General features: G+C 37.4%; 1 protein-coding gene across 1 annotated transcript in view; it reads right to left on the reverse strand.

Annotated features, from left to right (window-relative positions):
• Nucleotides 1-25,072, reverse strand: part of CACNA2D3 (calcium voltage-gated channel auxiliary subunit alpha2delta 3) — a gene marked incomplete at both ends in the record, with an annotated part of 463,508 nt that overhangs the window by 152,980 nt on the left and 285,456 nt on the right. The window contains one exon of the mRNA XM_084292978.1: nt 17,523-17,656. Within this exon, the coding sequence (XP_084149104.1) occupies nt 17,523-17,656 (134 nt within the window). The remainder of the gene's footprint in view (nt 1-17,522; nt 17,657-25,072) is intronic.

Raw genomic sequence — 25,072 nt, forward strand, 5'->3', positions numbered from 1 at the left:
TGAACAAGCCCAGCTCCTTCAGCCGCTCCTCGTAGGACTTGTTCTCCAGGCCCCTCACCAGCTTCGTCGCCCTTCTCTGGACTCGCTCAAGCACCTCCATGTCCTTCTTGTAGCGAGGGGCCCAAAACTGAACACAGTACTTGAGGTGCAGCCTCACCAGAGCCAAGTACAGCGGGATGAACACTTCCCTAGACCTGCTGGTCACACTGCTTCTTATGCAAGCCAGGATGCCGTTGGCCTTCTTGGCCACCTGAGCACACTGCTGCCTCATATTCAGCCGACTATCCACCATCACTCCCAGGTCCTTCTCTGCCTGGCAGCTCTCCAACCACACATCTCCCAGCCTGTAGCTCTGCTTGGGGTTATTGCGCCCCAGGTGCACGACCCGGCTCTTGGCCTTGTTGAACTTCATACGGTTGACCTCAGCCCATCGGTCCGGCATATCCAGATCCTCCTGCAGAGCCTTCCTACCCTTGAACAGATCGACACACGCACCTACCTTGGTGTCATCTGCAAACTTACTGAGGGTGCACTCCGTGCCCTCATCCTGATCATTGATGAAGATATTAAAGAGGACCGGCCCCAGCCCCGAGCCCTGGGGAACACCACTAGTGACTGGCCTCCAACTGGACTTGACTCCATTCACCACGACTCTTTGGGCCCGGCTATCCAGCCAGTTTTTAACCCAACAAAGCGTATGCCAGTCCAAGCCAAGAGCAGCCAGTTTCTTGAGGAGAATGCTGTGGGAGACGGTGTCAAAAGCCTTGCTGAAGTCAAGGTAGACCACATCCACAGCCTTTCCCTCATCCACCCAGCGCGTCACTTTGTCATAGAAGGAGATCAGGTTCGTCAAGCAGGACCTGCCTTTCATAAACCCATGCTGACTGGGCCTGATCGCCTGCTGGCCCTGCAAGTGCTGCGTGATGACTCTCAAGAGAATCTGCTCCATGAGTTTCCCTGGCACTGAGGTCAAACTGACAGGCCTATAGTTCCCCGGGTCTGCCCTCCGGCCCTTCTTGTAGATGGGCGTCATATTTGCTAGCCTCCAGTCAACTGGGACCTCCCCCAATAGCCAGGACTGCCAATAAATGATGGTAAGTGGCTTGGCCAGCTCCTCTGCCAGTTCTATTGGTATCCTCGGGTGGATCCCATCTGGCCCCATCGACTTGTGTACATCCAAGTGCTGTAGCAGGTTGCCAACCATTTCCTCATGGATAGTGAGGGCCACATCCTGCTCCCCATCCCCTTCCACCAGCTCAGGGTACTGGGTATCCAGAGAGCAACTGATTTGCTGCTAAAGACTGAGGTGACGAAGGCATTGAGCACCTCCGCCTTTTCCTCATCTCTTGTAACTAAGTTTCCCCCTGCATCCAGTAAAGGATGGAGATTCTCCTTAGTCCTCCTTTTTGCATTGATGTATTTATAAAAACATTTTTTGTTATCTTTAATGGCAATAGCCAGATTGAGCTCCAGATGAGCTTTGGCCTTTCTAATTTTGTCCCTGCACTGCCTTGCAACTTCCTTATATATGATAACCATTTTAATCCCTTTTGTAGGCCCAGGATTTTTCAGCTCCAATCTATAGGCAAATTTATCCTGAACATTTAAACAGTAGCCCTTCAGAAAGCTTTTAGACATACAAAGAGATGTATTAGTCTTATGTGTAAGGGTTTTGTAGCAAGAGGCACTGCAGAGGTGGCCTCTTTGAGCAGCGCCCTGTATTAGTATTAGATCAGAGCCTTCTCCAGATGGCTCCAAAAGGGATCTGCTGCTGGCCAGAGCGAGGCCAGTGAGTGACGGTGGTTGTGCCCCTGGGAAAGCACATTGAAGAAAGCAAAAAAATGCTGCTGGGAGAGAGGAGTGAGAAAACATAGAGAAGAACAATCCCGCAGACTCCAAGGCCAGTGAGAAGGGATGTCAGGCCCATGCAGAAGCACATGGAGGGGCAGGCTGTCCCCCTACAGCCTGGGAGTACCACAGTGGAGCAGATCTCCACCCTGCAGCCTGTGGAGGAGCTCCCGGTGGAGCAGGTGAATGAAGCCTGAAGGAGACTGCGGCCCATGGAGAGCAGGAGCAGGCCCCAGGCCAGAGCTGCAGCCTGTGAAGAGGAGCCCATGCAGGAACAAAGGGTCTGGGGGGTGCTGCCACACACAGGGGACCCGTGTGGGGGCAGTTTGCTCCTGATGGATGGAACCCGTGGTACGGATCCACATTGTAGCAGTTCTTGAAGAGCTGCTGTCTGTGGGAAACCCACATAGGATCAGCCTGGGAAGGACAGCATTCCATGGGAGGGACCCCACTCTGGAGCAGAAGGGAGTGAACGTAAAGGAGCAGCAGAAGCAAAGTATTACAGACTGACCACAGCTCCTGTTCCTCCACAGCACTCAGGGCAGAGGAGGTAGTTTCAGTTTACTTTAAGCTCCATTCTCACTGTACTAGTCTGTTATTAAGAGGCAATAAATTATATTAATCTGATTTATTCTGAGTAATAACTGAGGAATAACTCATGAGTGATCTTGTTCTCATCTCAGTCTACTAGCTTTTTTCAACACATTTTCTTCCCTCGTCCTTTTGAGGAGTGACAAAGCAGCGTGGTGGCATTTAGTTGCCCATTGGTGTTAAACCACCACAGAAGAATAACCAGGGAAGCCAAAACAGGGTGCAGAAGCAAACTGAGCTAGAAACTGAGAAAGGACTCAGAAATGGATCATATCTCTGAAGTCTGGTTAAAAACAACCACCCTCACATTACATTCCAGTTAACCACACACTCTAGTGTTCATCCTTAAAAGCATCCAAGAGGTTTTATACTATCCAGCAAAAAAAAATCAGTGTTCATTTTGTCTACACACACAAGAGAATTTCTAAAATTTCATCTTTATATGATATAGAACATACTTGTCAGATGTATAAAACTGCTTTTCATCCATGTAAAATGGAATCATATTATATGGTTAGACTCTTTCTCCTTATTTTCTCTTTAAAATTTATTATCATTCGTACCACCTCTAGAAGAACAGATAGTTTCATTTTAATTACTAATGTTAATTATTTTCTAAATGAGACATTTAGAAAAAAAAACACTAAGATGTTGACAGATAATAGCATGAGCATCCCTCCCAGAGAAATATTTCTAGTAAGAGAAACATAACTGCACTGTAGCAAAATCGGAGCTGAAAAGTCATACCTGTAATTCAAAGAAAAAAAGCAAAAGAAAGGTCTTTGTACTATAAAGATTTGTTCTGAAGTACCAAGAAAGGGAGAAAGGGAAGGGAGAGAAAGGGCAAAGGAAAAAATGATCCCACCTCAGAAGGTAGGTGCATATGTACATATTAATTCATCTATTCTCGCATATGTGACCATCCATCTTTGACAGAAATGAAAAAACATTTCTTAATCACAAATACTCTTAGAGGCTAGAGACATATCCTCTTTCTCCCATCACAAAATCCACGCAATCCTCAACCCTCAATGCAAAATGAAACAAGGGTCTTATCCAATACCTATTAGTGTCAATGAGTATCTCTCAATGAATTCTGTAGGCTTTTGATCTTGCTGTATATTAAATCTTATTTGCTTCATATATGATTGCAAGACCAACATCTGAAGATATCCACTTTCTGAGGAGGGATGAAAGTGTATTTAACTTAATGAATGTGTAAAGCAAGCCAGAATTTTTTTCTAAAACTTACACTTACTAATTGCATCTATGATTTTTAGTATGTAACTCTGATTGCATTAAATGAGATTGCATTTCTAAGACAGATGTGATTTTCTATAGTCTGTTTTGTAATCATCCAACATCCTCTAGAAAGAGAATGGATGTAGGAATAACACATCTGAATTATCCCCAAACACACTTTTTTCCATCTTTTTTTTTTTTTTTTTGGATAGTACCATTTTTTTTTCTGTGTGTTCAGTGAACTGCTCTGCCAAAAGTGGAGGGTTTAGCAATACTCTACTTTCATTTTCTCTCACTCCTCATATAGTTCTCAAAATCAATCCATCCATTTCAGGGGTACAATCTAGAGTAGCTTGCTATAATCAGTATTCCCAACCTTTCTCCGTTGCTGAAATCTTCACAACCTAACAGGACTCAATTACATATAGTAATTTTACTATATAGTATAATGAAGGTTTGTTAGGCCCTAGTTTTGAAAGCTTGTATTAAGCACAATTTCTATCAGACATTCAATATAATCTTGTGGCACGTGTATTTTGTAAGATTTTACTCTATTAGATGCAAACAGCATCATTTCAAGATCAGTACAGTTTGGAGTGTGAAAACAAAACATGCAATAGAGAAACAGATCCTAAACTACTTGATGTCAGCGTTACCTGTAGAAGTCAACATTTTCTTGTTTTACAGGTATGAAGGCAAAACTGGACTTTTAAAAGATTTATAGATCATTTTGTGTCAGAGGCTAGGCTGATACTAAAAAGACTTCTATTCTTTATAAAAACATACTCCAACATCAAAAGACTGACCAAGCCCATTCACAATACTTAAAGCAACACAAGTTTAAGCTTCTTTTTCATAGATTCATAGAATCAGGTTGGAAAATATGTCTAAGATCATCTGATTCAATGTTTTTTGTTTCATTTGTCCTTCTAAAAGTATTTTGAAATCGACTAATTCTAGAAATCTGATGCAAATACAGTATAGACCAAAGTGCTGGAATAATTTCTCTTTTAGAACTAAAATATTGAATGTTTTTATACAAGGAACAATCTGCCATGCCTGTAACCTAACATTAATGATACAAATGATAAACTGTTATTCACTCTTACCTGTCCCAAACTCATTGCTATGCTGGGGATTGTGCATTATGATAATGCATTACATTTTATTCTTCTTTTCCCATTTATCATTTCTGAAGGAAAACTTTTGTACAGACTTTTATTTAGCTACCACAAAATACCATGATATCAGTAAGCCAATGGCCCAGAACTGCTCTGAAAAAGGCAGTCTGCTGGAGGGTATAATGAGGCAAATACCATATGCTCATAAGGTGATTTAGCTGATAAAAAATAGAGGATGCATTTTAAAGGAAAGAAATAAGTGTTAGCACAATTTAATTTCATGAGAAGAAATCCACAGAAGATATTGATAAAGGGCACCAGAAAGCAGCAGCAAAGGCAGCCTATGCACAACTGCTCAATGAAAAGCTTCAAACATCTCTGTGAAGGGAATCACCTTTTCTCACTTTTACGAAGAGATGATAGTTTTCTCTATGAAAGGGCAAACACCAAGGGATCCATCATAAAAAACATCTGCAAAATTTCAGCATAAAAATAAGAAGAAACAAATTGTGTGTAAAAATTCTGCATAAATGCTACAGTTAGAAAGCCAAGAATTAAGCTTGGATATGTGTGTAAATGGACATTTCAGCTTTAAAAGGGAAGGTGGCATATTCCCTAAGCCAAGCAAATGAATCTTCATAAAATAGTATTCAGGCTTTGTATAAACATCTGAGAATCAAATGCCCAATGTGTATTTTGAAAATAAATTAACTATTGCTAAAACTCACAGCAAGGTGGCCATCATGTGTCTCCAAATCAGGAATATGTTTTTCAGGTTTGCATGCACGAGCAGAAAGTAACTGATAGTATTATCTAAGAGATGTACAAGATCGGAGGACAGGTTTAAGTCTTTAACTGTTACAAGGATTATTTTTTAAATGTATCATAACAAAGAATTGAGAAAATAATAAATACTCCATAATCTAACATTAAGAAATCTCTTAGTTGGATTAACTCCTAATCTAACAAATTTTATTATTATTTTTAAAAATATTTGTATACCAGTTCATGGGAAGGCAGGTATCATAGGTCTGGATAGTGCTGACATTAACTGATAAAATGTCCTATTCAATGCTTCTTCTCATTCATTACTTCTGTTCTGAGGAAGTTACTGCTTCCACACCATTATAATAAGAATGTAGCTAATGCACCTCACCATTCTAGTTTTACTCTGAAATTTTATAGCCACACTTTATTGGAAAAGCCATGGAGCATTTTATGGACTCTTCACACTGCAAGGTGAATTCATCAGGCTCTATAAAGATTCATTCACTCTGTAGAAAGAGCTATTTTCTCATGCTATTTTATTTTGGAGGAAGCTTTCTGTTTTTATTCTGCACAACTTCAAAGTACAAAACTTCCTAAAACCCAATTTAACCTAATGGCCAATAGGTAACATTCTGCTATTCTGGAAGATAAAAGTCGAGGGCATTTCTAGATGATCTCAGTTAATTTCAAATATGCAGTTTGTCCTCATTTAATACAATGCTCTTTATTCTGGAATAAATCTAACAATATTGAAAACTGAGGCTGTTGACTACAACAGAACAAAAAGGCATTTAAAAGCTCAGTAAGTCAGACAGTTCCTTGGTATCGCTATACTCTTTCTAATACATATTCCCTCATGGCATTTATGTGCCAATAAATAAGTAGTATTGTAATCATCTTTTAAAAAATATTTTTTATTGTGTTTATTATTATATGACAGAAGCCCTTAGATGGAGTGCCTCTGTAGCCATTTTGTGTCAATCCTTACTATAGAATCCTTAGGGATTTTAATGGTTTACCTAGAACTTGGCAATGTAAACTCATATTTAGGATAATTACATATTCCTCCTGAAAAATCTGACAACAGTGCAGGTGAAATAGCTTTTCTAAATTCCAGAGAAAACATAGATGCCCTAAGCTTTCTCCTTCTGATACTCATATTGTTGAAGATCAGACATTTACCAACTGGATAGATCATCTTTGAACTAATAATTAAATGAAATACTTGCTTGAAAGATCTGATCTGACAGCGTGTTTCTCCAATGATGTCAGGAAGGGTGAAACACCTTGTTGTCAAGGATCAAGGACATCAGTAGGAAACATCCTATGATTCCTTGTAAAATAAAGTGCAATTCAGAATAATTTCTTCAGAAATTTACTTGAAAATAAATGCTAATCATGATGACTGTAACAGAAACAAAAACAAAAACAAAAACAAAACTTTAATGTGTATAGTTTCTTATGTGCATGAGTGAGTTGTACATGAAGTCTCTTGATTATACAGAAATATGAGAGCTATAAATAACTTCAGTATCTGCAGAACAATAGACAAAAGAGAAGATTATTTCCTTTCATTCTCTTCTTCTTTTCATTTTTGTACTGAATTCTGCCACTACAGCAAAAGTCTAATGGCAGCAACAATTTAATGAGTCTTTTCTTATTATTTCAGGTTTTTACTCCAGCAGTGCAGATAAAGTATACATCATCTTCACCGCCCTCTTCCAGAAAGTCAAAGAATGACACGTGAGATCAAAGGATGGAATTTAGTACATTACACTAAATTCATTGCTTTCCTACATTATCACCCTAAATAATTTATTATGTGAAAACTAAATGCAAATGCAGAAAGAAAAAAGGTAATATATCTGACCAAATAGCAACAATTATGAAATTAATTAAATTTCACTCAGAAGAGAGGTAATGAGATCAAAGACAAACAGTTATCAGATGTAAATGTCTTTAGGTAGTTATATTCATTAACAACAGACATGCCTTCCTAAACGTAGGATTCAACATAACACCTGGAAATCTAGAAACAAATTCTCCCTCTAGTTAGTGACACATCACCTTCTGATTTTCATTTCTATGTCATAGTAAAAACAAAAAAATTCTCTGTGATGCATACTGGAAATGAAAAGCATTTTCTGTCCCCTCACCTAGAGGGGCTGTATTTTGTTGGCACACCACAGCTGGAAATGGTCCCAACTGCTCTATCTCTAGTGTGCAGGTGTCTGCAAATGAGACCAGTACTCATTTTGGCATGAATATGCCTGTTAAATATATTCAACAGCAGAGTAATTTGGATATAGTAACTGGTGAGAGAACATCTAGCAGGCGAACCCTACAGACATTTGTAATTCTATGTATTCTTTTTAATATACATCCAATCAGTTAAGAAGAAACAGTAATTTGGTGCAAAGCAATCAAGGCACAAGAGACATCATATTTAGGATAAAAGCAACAGAGAAAACCTTAACAATTCATGAGAAAGTCCTAATATAATATCATTGCACTTTACAGCTCACAAAACAGTAAAATGTGTTCCTATAACATTTAAAACTTACTAAATTCTCTGACTTCCAAAATTCAATCACATAATGTGTTTCAGGGATATAACTGCTCTGAAACATTATTCAAGCTGTAAATACTGGACTGCCCCCATACTTCCATGAAATAAGCATGTTTCCATGAAACACAAGCAAGAACTCTACAAATTTTAAGATCTGGATAAATAACACTCGTAGGGGAACCCTGTAGAAGACAACACTATGATTTGAAATATTTGACCATGCTTGTGTATTTTCATTTATTGCCCTTCCCACTTGAGATCTTATAGACAGATTGTTGCTTATTGTGTTGACCTCTACTGTGTCTTTACACTATTCTTTTCACCCCTTCTAAACAACTAGTAACTCTTACCTAATATTTTGAATGTAAATTATATTAGGAAGTCATGATTATTTAATCTTGTCATACATCTTCTACCATAGTAGGTTTTTAGTGGTTTTGGAGTTCCTGGTAATAATATCAGCAATGGTCAGTGACAAAATTGGAGTCAGTGTTGTGAAGGAGAAAATTTTCATTAAAAAGGTCAGAACAAACTAAAAACAAGTGTGACCTTAGAAAACAGCAAAAGAGACTGTGGATGGCCACATCATTCACTGGAAAAGGAAACAGAAATGGTGCATTACTGAGAACTGCATTGTAGGATAAATGTGATACATTTATAGTGTCACTGGTGTATTTTCTGGAAAAAAAAATCACTATCAAATATGACAATTTGTGAAACAGAAATATATTACTTTAAACATTAGAACTTGTAAATGCAAGGTGGAAGAACATTAGACAATTGTCAAAACACAAACATCTAAAACATCTAAGCTTAAGTATATTAAATAACTAAAATTTCCCTGTTCTCATTTGAAATAATTGAAAATCAAAAAGTAAAGAGCTATGAAATATTCCCTTAGTAATCAAATTCTGAGAATATTTTAAGAAAGAACTGAGTTTTTACTCTAAGAAACATTTCTGCAGGAACTGCTCTGCTTTGAAATTAAATATTTAGTGTCTATTTGCTCCAGTTATGAAAGATGAACAGAGACAAAAGTTAAAGTTACCCTATTATATAAAACACTAGAAGAGAATCTACATGAAGCTAGAAGACAAGACATAACACAGCTCTGATTTGTATGCACTAATATAATGCTTGTCTTACTTGCACCACACTGGGAGCAGAGCTGCTTAAGACCGAACTTTGTGGTGGCATTACAGCTGCTTGATGATGTTGCAGGAAGAAGATAAAAATAAGTTCTATATCAAAGCCTCCAAGTGCAAAGAACTGTAAAATGCATTTAAAGAAATCAATTGCATACCTCAAGCCTGAAAAAGTAGGATTTTCATTCTGTATTTCTCATGCAAATGTACACTAGAAAAAATAATTTTAATAGTAAACCGTTTCAATGGAAATAAAGTACTGTAATATTTATAGTCTGTGCCAGAGTTATAATGACTGTGGGGCGAGAAGTGAAGTGTCTCAGCATGTTCCACATGTTTTTAACACTGTTTCTAAAGGCTCTGGAGGCTATTAAATTTAATGAACCCATCTGCTATGAAATAGAGGTCCAAACATAATCAGTTTTCTCAGTGCCATATAATACAGATGGCATTCCATGTTCCACATCCCCAGCAGGAAATTTTATGTTCCTCTTTAAGTGCATGACTTTTGTTTTTGTTTGTGTTTTTGATGTTTTAAACATCTTTTTGATGTATATTGTATAGCATTTTATAGTACAAATACTATATATGTCTATACACATGAAAAGTGTTAATTCATTAAAATAAATATTGCTATTTCCTTACAACATTTTTTTCTAGTGGTTTTGACAACTAGCAATTAGCTCTCCATAGTCATATTCTGCACTTAATGAAATAAATGAAAATTGCCATCATGTAGTATAAGTTCCAGCACTAGCAATGGATTAAAGCAAACATAATTTATCAAAGTAGTTTACTTCAAAAGTCAAAAGGTACACACACATATCATGTACAGGCACAGGTGGTATCCATGCTTATGCATGTCCTTATTTGCATTTACTGTATGGAATAGCACACATATTCTTAAAGTATCAATATTGCCATCAGGTCATTATGATCTTTATTTTCCTGTGCATGGCCTGATTTTCATTTCAGGGATGGGGGACAGTTCCCAAATTGTGTGGTTTTTTTGGGACACGCTGCACCATGTCTCTTGTACTGGTGTTGTGCGCAAGGGCTCTAAGCTCAAATTAAAGTGGCACAGTGTTCCTTGCACTGATTAGCACCCTGCTGCCTAACATAAGTAAATCAGATGTGCATCTGCTAACAAAAAAAAAAAAAAAAAAAAAAAAAAAAAAAAAAAAAGTCCATTGTTATTTTTGAGCTGCATCTTAAAAGATAATGAATATGCATTAATTCTATTCAGTTGAGAGGTTTATACATTTACTATCTTGAGCACTCATTATGTTTTGATAGTTGACAGATCTTACTGAATTTGAAACAATTAATGTTGATAATGGTAATTCATTTATTCTAGATTCAGCAGTAAAGCAAAGAGATTAGAACTGTTCAGTAGCAAATGAGAATGCTTAATTATGGTGACTGGAAATTTTGGGCCACAGAAATCATAAAAGTCATGGCTCACAGATTGTTCTTATTGAACTGTCAGTGAAGATTTCCACAGACAACCCACTAATTATCAGACTAAAGGTATGTTGCACCTATATATAAATATGTGCAGGGTTTTATTTTTTTGTTGCATGTACAAGTATCTGCACTGATCACCATTGTTATTTTTCAAGTGCTACCTATAAGATCCCAGTGCAAATACGGCAGACCATAATTGCTGGAGCAGATGGTGTGCATCCTCAAACTGCAATTATTCTCTTACAGAAGCCTTGGAAAAGATGAAATAGTCAGAATTGTAATTTTATTTTTTTTTTAAAGGAAAATTTATTTAGACTGCAGAGCTGACGAAAAGGCATTTCCTGGGCTATTTTTTATTTTTTTTCCCATATTGTCAAAAGATGACTGTAGATCCATAGCAGACAAAGCAGTGCTTAAAGAACCTTATTTTAAGAACAAACCTACCTGATGGAATGCCTGATAGCCAAGCACGGGATTTCCTTTTCCTGATTTAATTCACTTAAATAAATGTCAAAGCAAGAAATGGAAATTTTCTTGGGAACCTCAGAATCAGTCAATGTTGTTGACTTGTTCTAGTAAAGAACCATTGATCAGTAGAGATTAAGTGATGCTGACCACAAAGGAAAGTTTAGATCGTGTAACCAACTCCTAGGTAGTACTGAGGAAAAGCAAAAAAAAAAAAAAAAAAAAAAAAACCAACTCTTTTCTGATTTTTAAAACTGACATAAAAAGAAAAAAAACTTACTGCCTGTGTGTAAATTTTCTTTTTGCAGCTGCTGATTAATGACGTTTCCTGACATTCAGTTCTGCAGCGATTACCAATATTTACTTGCTGTAGATATACATGAGCATTCTGAACACTCTGATGCATTTTAATGCATTCCAGTACTACGATCTATAAGTTAGTTTTGAAATAGAGGCCCAGGGAACCTTTTACCATGATAAAAATGCTAATTACACATACTTATTATAATAGCACAATTAACTGGTGCTACCAAAAGTATTTGAAGGTATCTCCGGGAATAGAAGATAGTGGAAATAGGGTAGTATTTAATTTTTGTTACTTCATAAAAGCTCTTCTGTGCATTGAGCACAAAGAAAATTGAGTGCATGGGAAAAGTAGTAAACAGTATAATACCTCACTCAAAACTCCTGGATGGAAAAAAGGCAAGCATAATAGCATAATAGGCTTTAGTTCAGTGGAGCTACCACAACTTACTGACACCATAAGGGGAAACAAGGTTGTTGGACAGGTTGCCTTACTAGCACAGCATCAGCCTCTTGGTTGGAAAATATTTACAAAAAAAAAAATCCTTTTAAAAAGATTTAAAAAAAAAAAAAATCTTTTTAAAGCAATTGTAGAATTAAACTGAAATCCATAATTTGATGCACATCTATGAGAAGGTGTGAATGGTGTGAATGAAGAATGAACATACTCTTGAAGGAGAGTATGGAGTAAAAACCACTCACAGTTCGTATTATGACAAGTCATGACCTGTAGCGATTCTGAATGCTTTTTGTATTTTAATGAACTCAACTTCTGAAGCACCAGTCATCTCAAAATATTAAATAATAATTTGCCCTTTTTATGCAAAGGAATCCTCCAGATGGAAACTGAGCAGGGTCAACATGATAATGCATGCCTGAATCTGCTCACAGCTTGAAACTAATAGCCTGAAGGAGATAAACTCAACAGTGCATTAGATCCAGAGAATATCCTAAGTTACACTTATGAGAAACAAATTTGACCAGGAAGAGTCAGCAAAGGTCTAAGTAGGTCAAGTTAATAAACAAATTGACAATTGTAAGCATTTAAGCAGCAGGAACTCAGGAGGCTTTTTTTTTTTTTTTTTTTTTTTTTTTCCCTGCAGAAAAAAGTAACATTTCTCCACATTCCAGACACTATCAAGAGAGTGAGTTAAGGGCTTCCCTACTTTATAGATAAGTATCAGAATCCCCAAGAGACTAGTTCTATACATCAGTTTACTGTAATATCCCAGTGCCCAGGCACTTTTCCTTTTTCCCTCCAATATTGTCATTCATATTGACTTGCTATAGCTGCATATATGCTTAAAAGAAGTCATTCACTGTTTTAACATTATGTTCCTCCTGAAATACTTTTATATTTTATAATTATTATCTACTCAGCAAAAAGTGCCATTGGAAGCTTTCATTTAGAAATCCACGTCTGTTTTTAAGCACTCATTAAGGTATTTTATTTTCTAAAGCATTAGGTACTTGTAGGTCCTACTGATGTTAAAGCAGCAATATCACCATCTAGGGCCTGCTGTATGGCTGTCCTACCTGCAACTCTTACAGAACAACCTCTAGGCTACTCAGCTGAACACCAACACGTAGCGAGATGGCCTCTTCTTCTATTAGACTTCATCAAGAAGGATCTTCCTGTCCCCTCACTCTTCACACCCCAAATACTCTTTCCCATGGACTTGCACAGGTCCAACTAAGCTTACTCCCAGTGCATATCAAACTACTGACTAGAGAGGTACAAATGGAAAAGAGATTGATGCTAGGGAATGGTGTTGAAAATAGAATCAAAGGACAGAATCTGGAGACTACACACCAGCTGATATATTTACATGCTTTAAAATCCTAACATCTAAGTCTAATGGTATTGGCAGTGCCTAAGCTACCATCCTGCTGCATGAATTACACTCCAACTGTTGTGAAGCTGACCTTGGAATTAGCACAAGATAGCCTCTAAAGACCATTTCTCAAGTAACTTCCTGAACAGAGTACAACGAGGATCAGTCCAGTTCTCCAGAAACCTAACTTCAAATGATTTCAGAAATTTATTAAATTCTTCTGAGAGTCAGTGACATGTTTTTAAGATTACATCACTCCTATGTCAGAAGAGTCAGACTTCAAGTCAATGATAATGTTTCTGGCTGGATCCTACCTAGTATGTTCCAGCATACTGCTGCTTGCTCTAAAACAGCACAGCAGATCATATTTGGTGAGAAAAGAACAGGGAAGGTATACTCCATCAAAACACAGTGACACCGATTACATCCATATGTGTGGTCCTGGCAATCTAGCCATGGTTGTTCTGACACTGCTTGATGTAAGAACACTTAAGTTTTCTGGTAAGACACTATTTCTTGGCTATCAGGGTCGAAGAGGCAGCCAGGGAGGGGCGGGGACAAAAACTGCCTGCAAAACTCAACAAGCCATGGGATGTGAAGGACCATTTAGGTGGCACTTTAATGCCAAAACACTAGAGATGGCTAAGAAATCGATCTCTGAAAACAGCTCTCAGGCATCTCTAGCTGAGGCAGAGGCACATCTGGTTTGTTATAAGGTTGCCTTTTTTGCTATTTCCAGAGTTTTGTATCTGACTGCCCCAATTCATCCTGGTATTTTTCTTTTCTTTTTTTTTAATGGGAGGGAAGGGGAGAGAGGTGGTTTGCAGCTAAGCAGATCACTGTATTCTGGTTTTAAATCTGTTTTCTTGTACCATCCAACACATTAAGACCCTGAGTGGAGCTCTCAGACATTTATAAATGTGTGTGTGTATGTGCATAGGGATGTTAATTAGACTTAGCCAAAAGAATAAAAAAAAAAATTAAAAAAAAAAAAAAAGAGAGAGAGAGAGAGAGCAGAACTTGAAATGGTGTTGTTTTGGAGTAAAAGAGCTAGCATTTGGGTTAAAGTAGTTCCTTCATTCAAGAATACAACATCACTGTGTTTGTTTTGTTTTGTTTTTTTTAATTTCATTTTCTCATCCAACATCCCTGCCCCATGCTCCCTCTAGTGTTCTGAGCTATGCACTTGCATCTACACACGCCTGCTGTATCAACAGAATCACAGAGGTTGCTGCCGAAGCGAGAAACAGAATCACAGCGGTTCATCTAGGTTGGAAGAGACCTCCAAGATCATCGAGTCCAACCTCTGACCTAACACTATCAAGTCCTCCACCAAACCATATCACTAAACTATAAATCTAAATGTCTTTTAAAGACCTCCAGGGATGGTGACTCCACCACTTCCCTGGGCAGCCCATTCCAATGCCTAACAACCCTCTCAGTAAAGAAGTTCTTCCTAATATCCAACCTAAATCTTCCCTGGCACAACTTTCGACCATTCCCCCTCGTCCTGTCACAAGGCACATGGTAGGACAGACCAGACCCCACCTCACTACAGCCTCCTTTGATGTACCTATAGAGAGCGATAAGGTCACTTCTGAGCCTCCTCTTCTCCAGGCTGAAAAATCCCAGCTCCCTCAGCTGCTCCTCATAGGACTTGTTCTCCAGGCCCCTCACCAGCTTCGTCGCCCTTCTCTGCACCCGCTCAAGCACCTCGATGTCCTTCTTGTAGCGAGGGGCCCAAAACTGAACACAGTACTCGAGGTGCGGCCTCACCAGAGCCGAGTACAGGGGGACAATCACTTCCCTAGACCTGCTGGTCACACTGCTTCTTATGCAAGCCAGGATGCTGTTGGCCTTCTTGGTCACCTGAGCACACTGCTGGCTCATATTCAGCCGACTATCAACCAATACTCCCAGGTCCTTCTCCGCCAGGCAACTTTCCAACCACTCATCTCCCAGCCTGTAGCTCTGCTTGGGGTTGTTGTACCCCAGGTGCAGGACCCGGCACTTGGCCTTGTTCAACTTCATACAGTTGGCCTCAGCCCATTGGTCCGGCCTATCCAGATCTTCCTGCAGAGCCTTCCTACCCTCAAGCAGATCGACACACGCACCTACCTTGATGTCATCTGCGAACTTACTGAGGGTAAGCACTCGATCCCTTCATCCAGATCATCGATAAAGATACTAAAGAGGAGTGGACCCAGTATTGATCCCTGTGGGACTCCACTAGTAACCGGCCTCCAACTGGATTTGACTCCATTCACCACAACTCTTTGGGCCCAGCTATGCAGCCAGTTTTTAACCCAACAAAGCATATGCCAGTGCAAGCCACAAGCAGCCAGTTTCTCGAGGAGAACACTGTGGGAAACAGTGTCAAAAGCCTTACTGAAGTCAAGGTAGACCATATCCACAGCCTTTCTCTCATCCAGTTAGTATTTAACATAATATTACATTCTTCATTTTGCTGAGAATTTCCATAATTTAGGGGAGAATTACCAAAAGTTAGACTAAGTTTTCTGAATATATTCCTCCCTGCAGTGGAAATACAGGCTAAAAAAGCAGAAAGAGAGTGAAGTGTAAAATTAATTCTGAAACAGAACTCTGTACTTTCTTGGGAAAAGGAAGAACTTGGTGTTGAGAAAGATGAATTTCATTTGCAACAACAATTTTAATCCAAGATTCAAAGGCCAAGAGCAAAAAGGTTAGTTGCACTAAAACACCAATTACATGGATCTTTTTCTACTATTCTCTCTAGCAAAAAGACAAACTCCCTTTAACATATACACATTGATTACTTCAAGCATTTAAAAACCAAGAGGTGAATGAGAAACAGATTTTCTTAGTCATCTCCCCATTTCATGAAATGAAAAAGGGGTAGTTTTCTTCTCACCCTGTTGTGTATCAATAACAGAAGGAGAACACAGAAGAAACTGGATTAACACCTTCTTAAAAAAAGGAATAGAGATGAGTAAGGTCGCTCCGAAAGAATAAAACCTTAATGTCCGTGCAAGTTTTTGTTTCTTCTGAGTAGCTACAGTTTTAGTATTTATTTTATATTACAAATAGCATCAGCTGAAGAATAGGAAAGACCCAAACAAACGAGAAGATGAAGCAAAACTATTCACATCATAGTTGTCGGTTTTTTGGTTTCATTTTTGTGATTTTTTTTTTTAAATATTTTTGCATCAATTTAAATCTTCTGAAAGCATTCCAGACTTTCAAAACAAATGAGAAATCACATTAATAAAAAAAAAAAAATGTGAAGCTGGTGCATTTTTCCTGCCTTGCCGTATTTTTCCAGAGGTATATAGAAGAAAAAGAAGAAAACAATTTTGCCATTAGTCATCTGTGATCTTCTATTCATTACATTATATACTTGGCATCATATTGTACCACATGACAGATATTTGCTGCAAACACTTGTTCTATGGATAACATAGAACCAAACCAAAATACTTTAATTGGATTAAAAAAAAAAAAAAAAAAAAAGAAAATAAACTAAAAGCTATTTTAGATCAACTCATGAAAATGAACAACCCTTAATGATATTAAAAAAGATGGTGTACTCAGTCACTGCATAACAGAAAATTCTGCTTTAACTCTAATGTTTCACAAGGATATCAAGTTAAAATTAGAAGGTTGCGACAAATTTGTTAACAGATCACCCAGTCAATCCACAATGAAAGGCAGAATCTTCTAGCTGTTCTTCCCCCAGGACATCACAGTTGTCACCTAGCTGTTCATCCACCATTCTATACTAAAAATATTGATTCTAGTCAATCTGTTTTTATACTGACTTATTCATATATTCTACATGTACATGGTTTAAAACATATAGAAGAAATGGTTACTCAATCCAATCAATTTCTGTTCAATGTCTGTTTTTAGTAAGAAAAATGTACATTCCGAGGTCATAAATTCAAAAATGATGCTGTGACTCATGTTTGTTTCATTTTTTCTATGTAACTTACAATGTATAAATATCTGCTGAAGTTAATTCAAACTATTTGATTGTAACAAAGATATCAAATCATGATTTTCACATAGAATTGGAGCATTCCAGTGACAGAAATACACAACTAGTGTTTTTACCACAACAGTTTTACTCAGAATTCCTAATTATATGTAGTAAGCCTATATTAAATACTTCCTTATGCAGACTTACAGTGCTGTCAATATATGCTTCAGTCCATACTACATCATGCTCTTGGTCAATAACCTTTGGTCGGCTAAGAACGTGGAGGTATTCCATGACATTCTCTTGAACATCAGCTAAGGTAGAAATCTGAGTAAAAAAGCCTGTGAAAACACACAATTTGAAGTTATAAACCAGGCAGAACAAATTAAAGAAGATTTCAACAAGAAGTATGATACATTATGTCTTTTTTTTTTTTTTTTGTCTTTTTTTTTTTTTCTGCTTCTTTATTTGCAAAGGAGAAATGCAATGAAGGAATGTTTTATCAGAAGCAGCCCCTCAAGCAGTAGTAACCAGTGAAAGAAGTCTGTAAAACTCTCAGCCATTCTTGGAGAGCAAGTTTCCCAAAACTACTATAAATCACTGCATGGCCTGTCCCAAACTCTCTATTTCCAGAAAACTTTTGTTGCTTGATGGTAAAGAAGTTTGGGGATTTTTTGTTTCTAAATGGTGCACACTTTAAAAATATAAACTGGTATCAATACCTTTGTACAAAAACATCTCATCCAAAGTTTGTCTGGTTTCAAGCAGCATTACTGATTAGAACTACAGACACAAAACAGTAGCTGTCAATGTTCTAAAATGCTCATCCTTGTAGAATGTTACTAAACCTCAGATAACAGCAATAGGTTATTTTCCCAGGTCACCGGGAATGGAGACTGCAACTAGAATTGCTTGGCTAAGTATTCACAGCTTTATTAATCCTTTGAAACATCTCCTACAAACTGAGAACACTGAGAACAGCAGAGGCCACAGCTGTTTGAGCTGTCACCACTTCCTTACCATTGCTTAGACGTCAATTACCTTTACAACACAGTGACCTTGGCATCTGGAGCCCACATCATGAAAGGGTTACAAAGGACTGACAAATTTCAAGGCCAAATTTCAAGTTCCATCAGGCCTTACTTAACTGCATCAAATGCCCTTAGTATAAATTCATTTCCTTTAGTGAGAAAAGAACAATATGGAATTTTCATGAAAGGTCTCGATGCAATTTTAGTCTTTTGATATGATCATATCTTCTGTGGAGCTGCAGTATCAAGCTTCAGCAGAAAACTTGGCAGCTTGAAAGAACTTTTGAGCTGTGTTTATTATAAACAGGGCCAGGCCTAGCAAGGTTGCAAGGGTGCTCTGTGGTCTGAAAGCTAGAACTTTCTGATTTGGTACATTTGCCAATAATTTGTGCAGCACAAAACTGATGTTTCTACATAAATTCCATCTCATCCCAGCCATAGATTTACATGTATATATTAAAACACAGTGTAAGGACAGACTTAAGGGCAGAGATCTATAAAATGACAATTCATATAAGTTGTTTAAGGAATATTTTCAACTCAATAAGAAAAAAGTTTTTTCCCATAATCAATTTTACTATACTATCAAGTCAGATATTCATAGTATATTAGTATAGTATTCAAACTCATCATGTACTATATACTATGCTCGTAATACAGCATACAGTATACTGTTCAAATATTCAGGATTCTACTTAAAGGATTTTATTTAATTTTTTTTTTCTGTTAAGTCTAGTATTATGTGAGGAGGTTAACTGAATGCTAAACATAATATTAAGGCAAGTGCGTTTTTTTTTGCCTCAGGTTTTGAAAATATTTTCTGACAGAGTAAATTGATTGACATAAGTTTAATTAGGAAACCTGTACTTGAAAAAGCAGAATTCTATGTATGAATTCAGTTCCATGTTGAAAATAATAAAAAATACATATATAGCATGATTTTATGAATTATTGCCTTAGAACACTTATGAGAAAATGCAATGTTTAAATTACTCTTCCAGAAATGCTGCCTCCTCCAATTTTGTCACTGCTGAGACTCCCAAATCAAAATGTGTGGGTAATAAGGGATATTTCACTATCTGGTCCTTTTCATTTGGTGTAAATGAATGTCAATACAAGCTATTCACGTAACTTTATAACTTATATATATACACACATATGTATATATATTTACACACTGTGGCTTATAAACCTTTCAGTCAAGGATTCAAAATACACTAGAACTGTGTGGACCCCTCATTTTACAGCAGGTGATCTACACTTTCCTTACAGCAGTTCTGAGTGTCTGAATTCTGGTATGCCTCATTTCAGAAACCTCAAAAGAGAACCAATATTGGAAGCCATTTGTTCAGCATTGTTCACATCTCAAGTTGCATACTCAAAAATCAAGGTCACTCACAAAAAATCAGAAAAATAAGGCAGAGGCAAAAGTAGACTACTAAGCCTTTTGCCTTTCTTCCTTCTACTTAAAATAGTGTACAGTGTCTGCAAATCAGGATTCAGATCACTAAAAGGAAAGAGCACACAAAACACTGCTCATTTATTTGTGGGAGACGTGCAACAGGGGACCTCCAGTTATGTTCACCTCTCCTGTTCTCCTGCTACCAAATACATACTTTCAATTGTCCCCATGACAACCATAATTGCCCTTAGAGACCAGACTTAGTCATTGTTTTGTTCCAGTGTTTTCTATGCAATTTTATATCACCACTCCAGTATTATTTGTTCTGTTTAGCTCATGAACTTTTCAGTACTGTCCTGGTTTCAGTTGGGATAGAGTTGATTTTCCTCCTCGTACCTGGAATGGTGCCATGTTTTGGATTGGGATGAGAGGAGTGCTGATAACATGCTGATGCTTTAATTGTTGCAGAGCAGTGCTTACACCAAGCCAAGGACATCTCAGCTTCTCGCTCTGTCCTGCCAGCGGGCAGGCTGGGGGTGCAGCAGGAGCTGGGAGGGGACAGACCCAGGACAGCTGACCCAAACTGGCCAAAGGGGTATTCCATACCATCTGACATCATGCTGAACAATATATAGGGGTGGCTAGCCAGGGTGGCAGAGGCCGGACTGCCAGGGTTAGGCTGGGCATCGGTCAGCAGGTGGTGAGCAATTGCACTGGGCATCACTTGTTTCATACACATTATTAGTACTATTATTATTATTATTATTATTATTATTATTATTATTATTATTATTATTATTATTATTATTTTCCTGTCTTAATAAACTGTCTTTATCTCAACTCACAGGCTTCACTATCCCGTTCTTCTCCCCCATCCCAGAGAGGGAGTGGGGAAGTTGAGCAAATGGCTGCGTGGTGCTTAGCTGCTGACCGGGTTAAATCACAACAAGTACATATCATGCCAATATTTGCACTTCTCTTACAGCAGTGTGCAATGGAACACTGTAAATGGAGCAGAGATCTGCTTGCACTAAGTATTGTACAGTGAACAAAGTGGTAACATGTGTACTTATTCCCTTAATATATATTAAATAATGTCTAAAATGTCAGAGCAGATTAACTGCTTGAAAAATTGGCATTGCATCTAAGGCGATAACAAGGTCATTTTTAATCAAACAGTACTTTCACACCCATACATGTTGAAATCAGTTAGTTAACACTTTTTAATGTCATACTTCAATTAAATTCAAAATCTCAAAGGCTCATTTAAAAAACACTTGTCTATGCCTGGAAATTTGTTTAATCACAGTTTATAAGTTACTTTTCAGATAGAGAATACCTTGCTGGAATTTACTCTGATTGCATCCTGAAAGTTTTAATGTCAGTTTTTCAAGTGAAAAAAATTGTTTGGTAACACTTCAAAGTCTGATACACATTACAAGACACTGATAATAGTGAACATTGTAGGGTTTTTGGTGGTGGTGTGTTATTGTTTGTTTAGAAGAGATCCATCTGGACTAAGAACAGCCAACTTGAGCAGACACCTACTTAAGCAGTTTATTCACAAGTATAGTTAACATGGATGGATATTACATTAGATATTTCTCCTTGTAGTGTTTTTAAGAATTCCTTTTCTCGTATCTGATATAACACCTTACATAATATCACAAAACTCTTCAGGCAGCATGTTACATTCAAAGTATTCATTTCTTGCTGTAGTACTTGCAAAATGTATCCCTAAACTGCACAATAGAGAGAACAATTTCTTATCCCTATTTCCTAAGACTAACAGAGATAATGATTCAGTCTCTGTTATTCTGAATCAATTTTGAACAAACTTGAAAAAATAAAGGTCTCAAAGACAAATGAAAATTTGTGGCTCTGCCCAGATTGAAAGTGACATTGAGCATCCTGTTTGAAAGGAGCCAGATGGTAAAACAGCACGTGTATACTGGCATGCATGTAGTTGCAGGCTAGCTGTGCAGTGCTCCTTGCCAGAGAGTATGACAGAGAGTATGACAGCTAGAGGAGTCAAGGTTAGCAAGTGGAGGAAAAAGAGTTTAGTGTGAAAAAAAAAAAAAAATAAATCATTTCTGTATTTCACAGATCATATATCAGGCTGCAACAGAAGGAAAGTTGAAAGAAAGAATGTTAAATACTTTATTCTTTTTAATTGGTTAGTTTCAAATAACTAAGTTTAAAGAAATGTAAAAATTGCTGCTAAAGATATGCAAAAGACAAGTCTTAGATGAAGATGGTGTCAACCATATGGATTCTCTCTAGATTTTTTATAATGTGATCTCTAGGTTTTTTATAATTTAATTTTATAATGTGAGTTTCATTTTCAATCTTTGCAAAGTTCCTTGAAGATTTAGTCTGTTTAAATATGGTTTGTATCCTTACAAATATGGTTTGCATGCTTTTGTAATTCACATTAGGAAAACTTAACAAAGATTTTATCATTTCCATGAGTCATTTAATATGAAGTTAGCTATCTTTTATGAATTTATGGTTCATCTATCTACTTATTTATATAAAAGGTTGTTTTCCTATTGTTTTAGCCTCTATTACAGAAAAGAGAAAGGAATTGCAAAAGCTACACAAATTACCTTTCCCATATTTTGACGCTTGTTCTAGTATTTGGTTTTGGACTTTCTCCTGTTGAGAAAACTCCACCAAAAGTTACTATAGCATAGCTAGAGACAGCATTGGGTAGTATTCTTAGTTCATTTTCCCTGGTACATTTAGACATGTTGATGATTCATGTGTTCATAACTGTGTGTAACAAATGTCAAACCTCACAGAAATTAGCTTCCTAACACTGATAAATTAAACTCCTATCCAGAGATCAAATGGGTTTAAAAACCTTACTCTTCCTATACCAAGGTTTTATCATCAGATAAAGACATGCTCTGAAATTCTGAGCACAGCTGCTGAGGCCATGTAAACAACAGCAGCAAACCTGTGCTTAAATTTTTGCATTCTAACACCTGCTTCTTAGTCCTCTGGTGTGTGAATTATGCTACCCCAGAGCTCCTTGCAGTCAGCACTAATTTTTGTCCCCAGCAAGAAAAACTTGTGAGGGAAATGAGTAAGATTTGGTAATGACAAGTATGAGATACATATAACAATGTAGTTAAACACAGATGCTTATGCTCTGCCTTTCTATATTACACAGTCCATTGCAGTTTTTGGATAGATTCCTTTCCTCTAAAATGTCCAACATTAGACATGGAACTTTTAAAAATGCCTCCAAACGATTTATTTATTTTTTTTTTACACAGAGTGCAGCACTTTTCATTTTCTGGACCCATGTAAAATAAATGCAATACTATTGCAACTAATAAAACATCAGAATTAAAAAAAAAAAAATCCTCTTTGCATAGGGACCGAGGGGGAATTCATTGTTTCACTGCAGCTGTAAAGCTCCCATGGAGAATTCACCCCCTCCTCCTAAGAGGCCTCTCAAGCAGGTGAACAGTATCTGTAGCTGGCTGCCTGCCACTCCCCACAATAGCCCAGAGTGCAGGAGGTGCTGGGGTCATGCTATTAACGGGAATGGATGTGACTGGGGCTTCCTGTAAGCAACTCTTCTCTGCTAATACAATAGTCTATAAACTGCTACAGCTGGGGCACAATTTGCCTCAGGGCTGATCTGTCCTCTGCTGGCAGTTAGATAGCCACTATCAGACCTCTGATATGCAAAGCATTTTTTCTTCAGTGCTTTCCCAGCTTCTGCTCCTTTGTACTGATGAATCCCCTCCTTTATCCATTTTGCAATATGCCAGCCGCAGCGATGCTGGGTAATTAATAAACATTCTGAACAGAGGCTGTCAAATTGCTAATGCATAGAGAAATTTCCTGGGGAGTGGGGGGCATTTAATGCTGTCTGTTTTGTTAGTCAGTAACACATTAACTCCCATCTTTCTCTTACAGCTTTCTACTGGAAGTGACTGCTGAGGGAAAGGTAGTAAGTGCTTACTTTAGAATCTGGCACATGCATGCTGTGCATTTAGGAAAATCTTATTTTTGTTCACTTGAGGATGTTAGTAAATCTTAATTCTTTTCCTTCATGTACACTTTCATGATACCGAAGACTGAATTGCACAAACCACTCTAGAGGGTCACTGGGGCTCCTGAATGTTTTAATGTATTTAAAATGGTTTGATGTTTTGCTTCATCAAGTGAACTCCCTCTAAATATGCCCTACTTATACACAGAAATGTAACAGCAAAAGGGGAGGGGTGAAGTTATGTTGTTGAAGGTTTCACCATCAGAATCTAGAAGCTAAATACAAGGTGGTATGAATTTCCCCTGTGACCCTTTTTGATGGAAAGGACTGCTGTCCACAGTCCAGTCAGCTGTAAAACCTGCAAACAGCTTTCATCTATGTTGTGCTTCCAAGGGGAAAATCACTGCAAGGAAAATTGATTTTAGGGCCATCGACCCTCAGTGACAACAACATACTTTGGCCCATCCATGCAAGTAGTAAACTGCAGTCCAGCCATATAGCCAATCTTTAGACCAGCTTTACTATACTGCTCATCTGTCTGCGCTGTAATCCCTCCTTTCACTAAAAGAAAATGGGTGAGCTCTAGCTGAAAATTGTAAAGGAAAAAACTCTAAATCCATACTGGCTGACATGACTATTTATGCTGAATCCAATTATGATTTTCAAAGCTGTAAGAAATCATTTATTTACTAATTAGAGGTAAAAGACTTTTTGAATTATAAGCTACCAGAAAACAGGTATTGTACCTACTAAACAGTAATAAATAAATAAATAAATGTATAGAAGAAACAGTCATTAAGCTGCATTAAACTGTTTAGTTGATCTACTTTGTAAGATTCTAACTGGAAGCAACATGGCTCTGAAAAGAACAAAGTAGTCCTGAAGAATGATAAAGGTGACCCCTCTGAGAATAAAGACATGGACCAGATGATCTAGTGACGCAGTCTCTATTGCCTGGTCCTAATTTCTGAGTTTCTGTACTTAGATCTTTATGAATCTGAACAGCAGGGCTAAAAAGCTAAAAGATTTTGTTGATTAAATTGCCTTCAAAAAGATGCTTCAAAGGATTCTTATACTATTACTTAAACTAAATTATGGTGTAATATTAGCTGATTAAGACAAGACTTCAAACTAAGTAATTTCCATCAGCTGGACATAACAGTAGTTAAAGAAATAATGACTAAATGGATAGCACCTGATGCAATTCATCATAATATAATGTGGCACAAAGGAAGTTTTGTTGTTGCTGTTGTTGTTGTTGTTTTTTGTTTGTTTTGGTTTTGTTTGTTTGTTTTTTGTTTTCCAAGAGAAA

The sequence above is a fragment of the Netta rufina genome (genome assembly GCF_964035555.1).
Source record: "Netta rufina genome assembly, chromosome: 10".
NCBI lineage: Eukaryota > Metazoa > Chordata > Aves > Anseriformes > Anatidae > Netta > Netta rufina.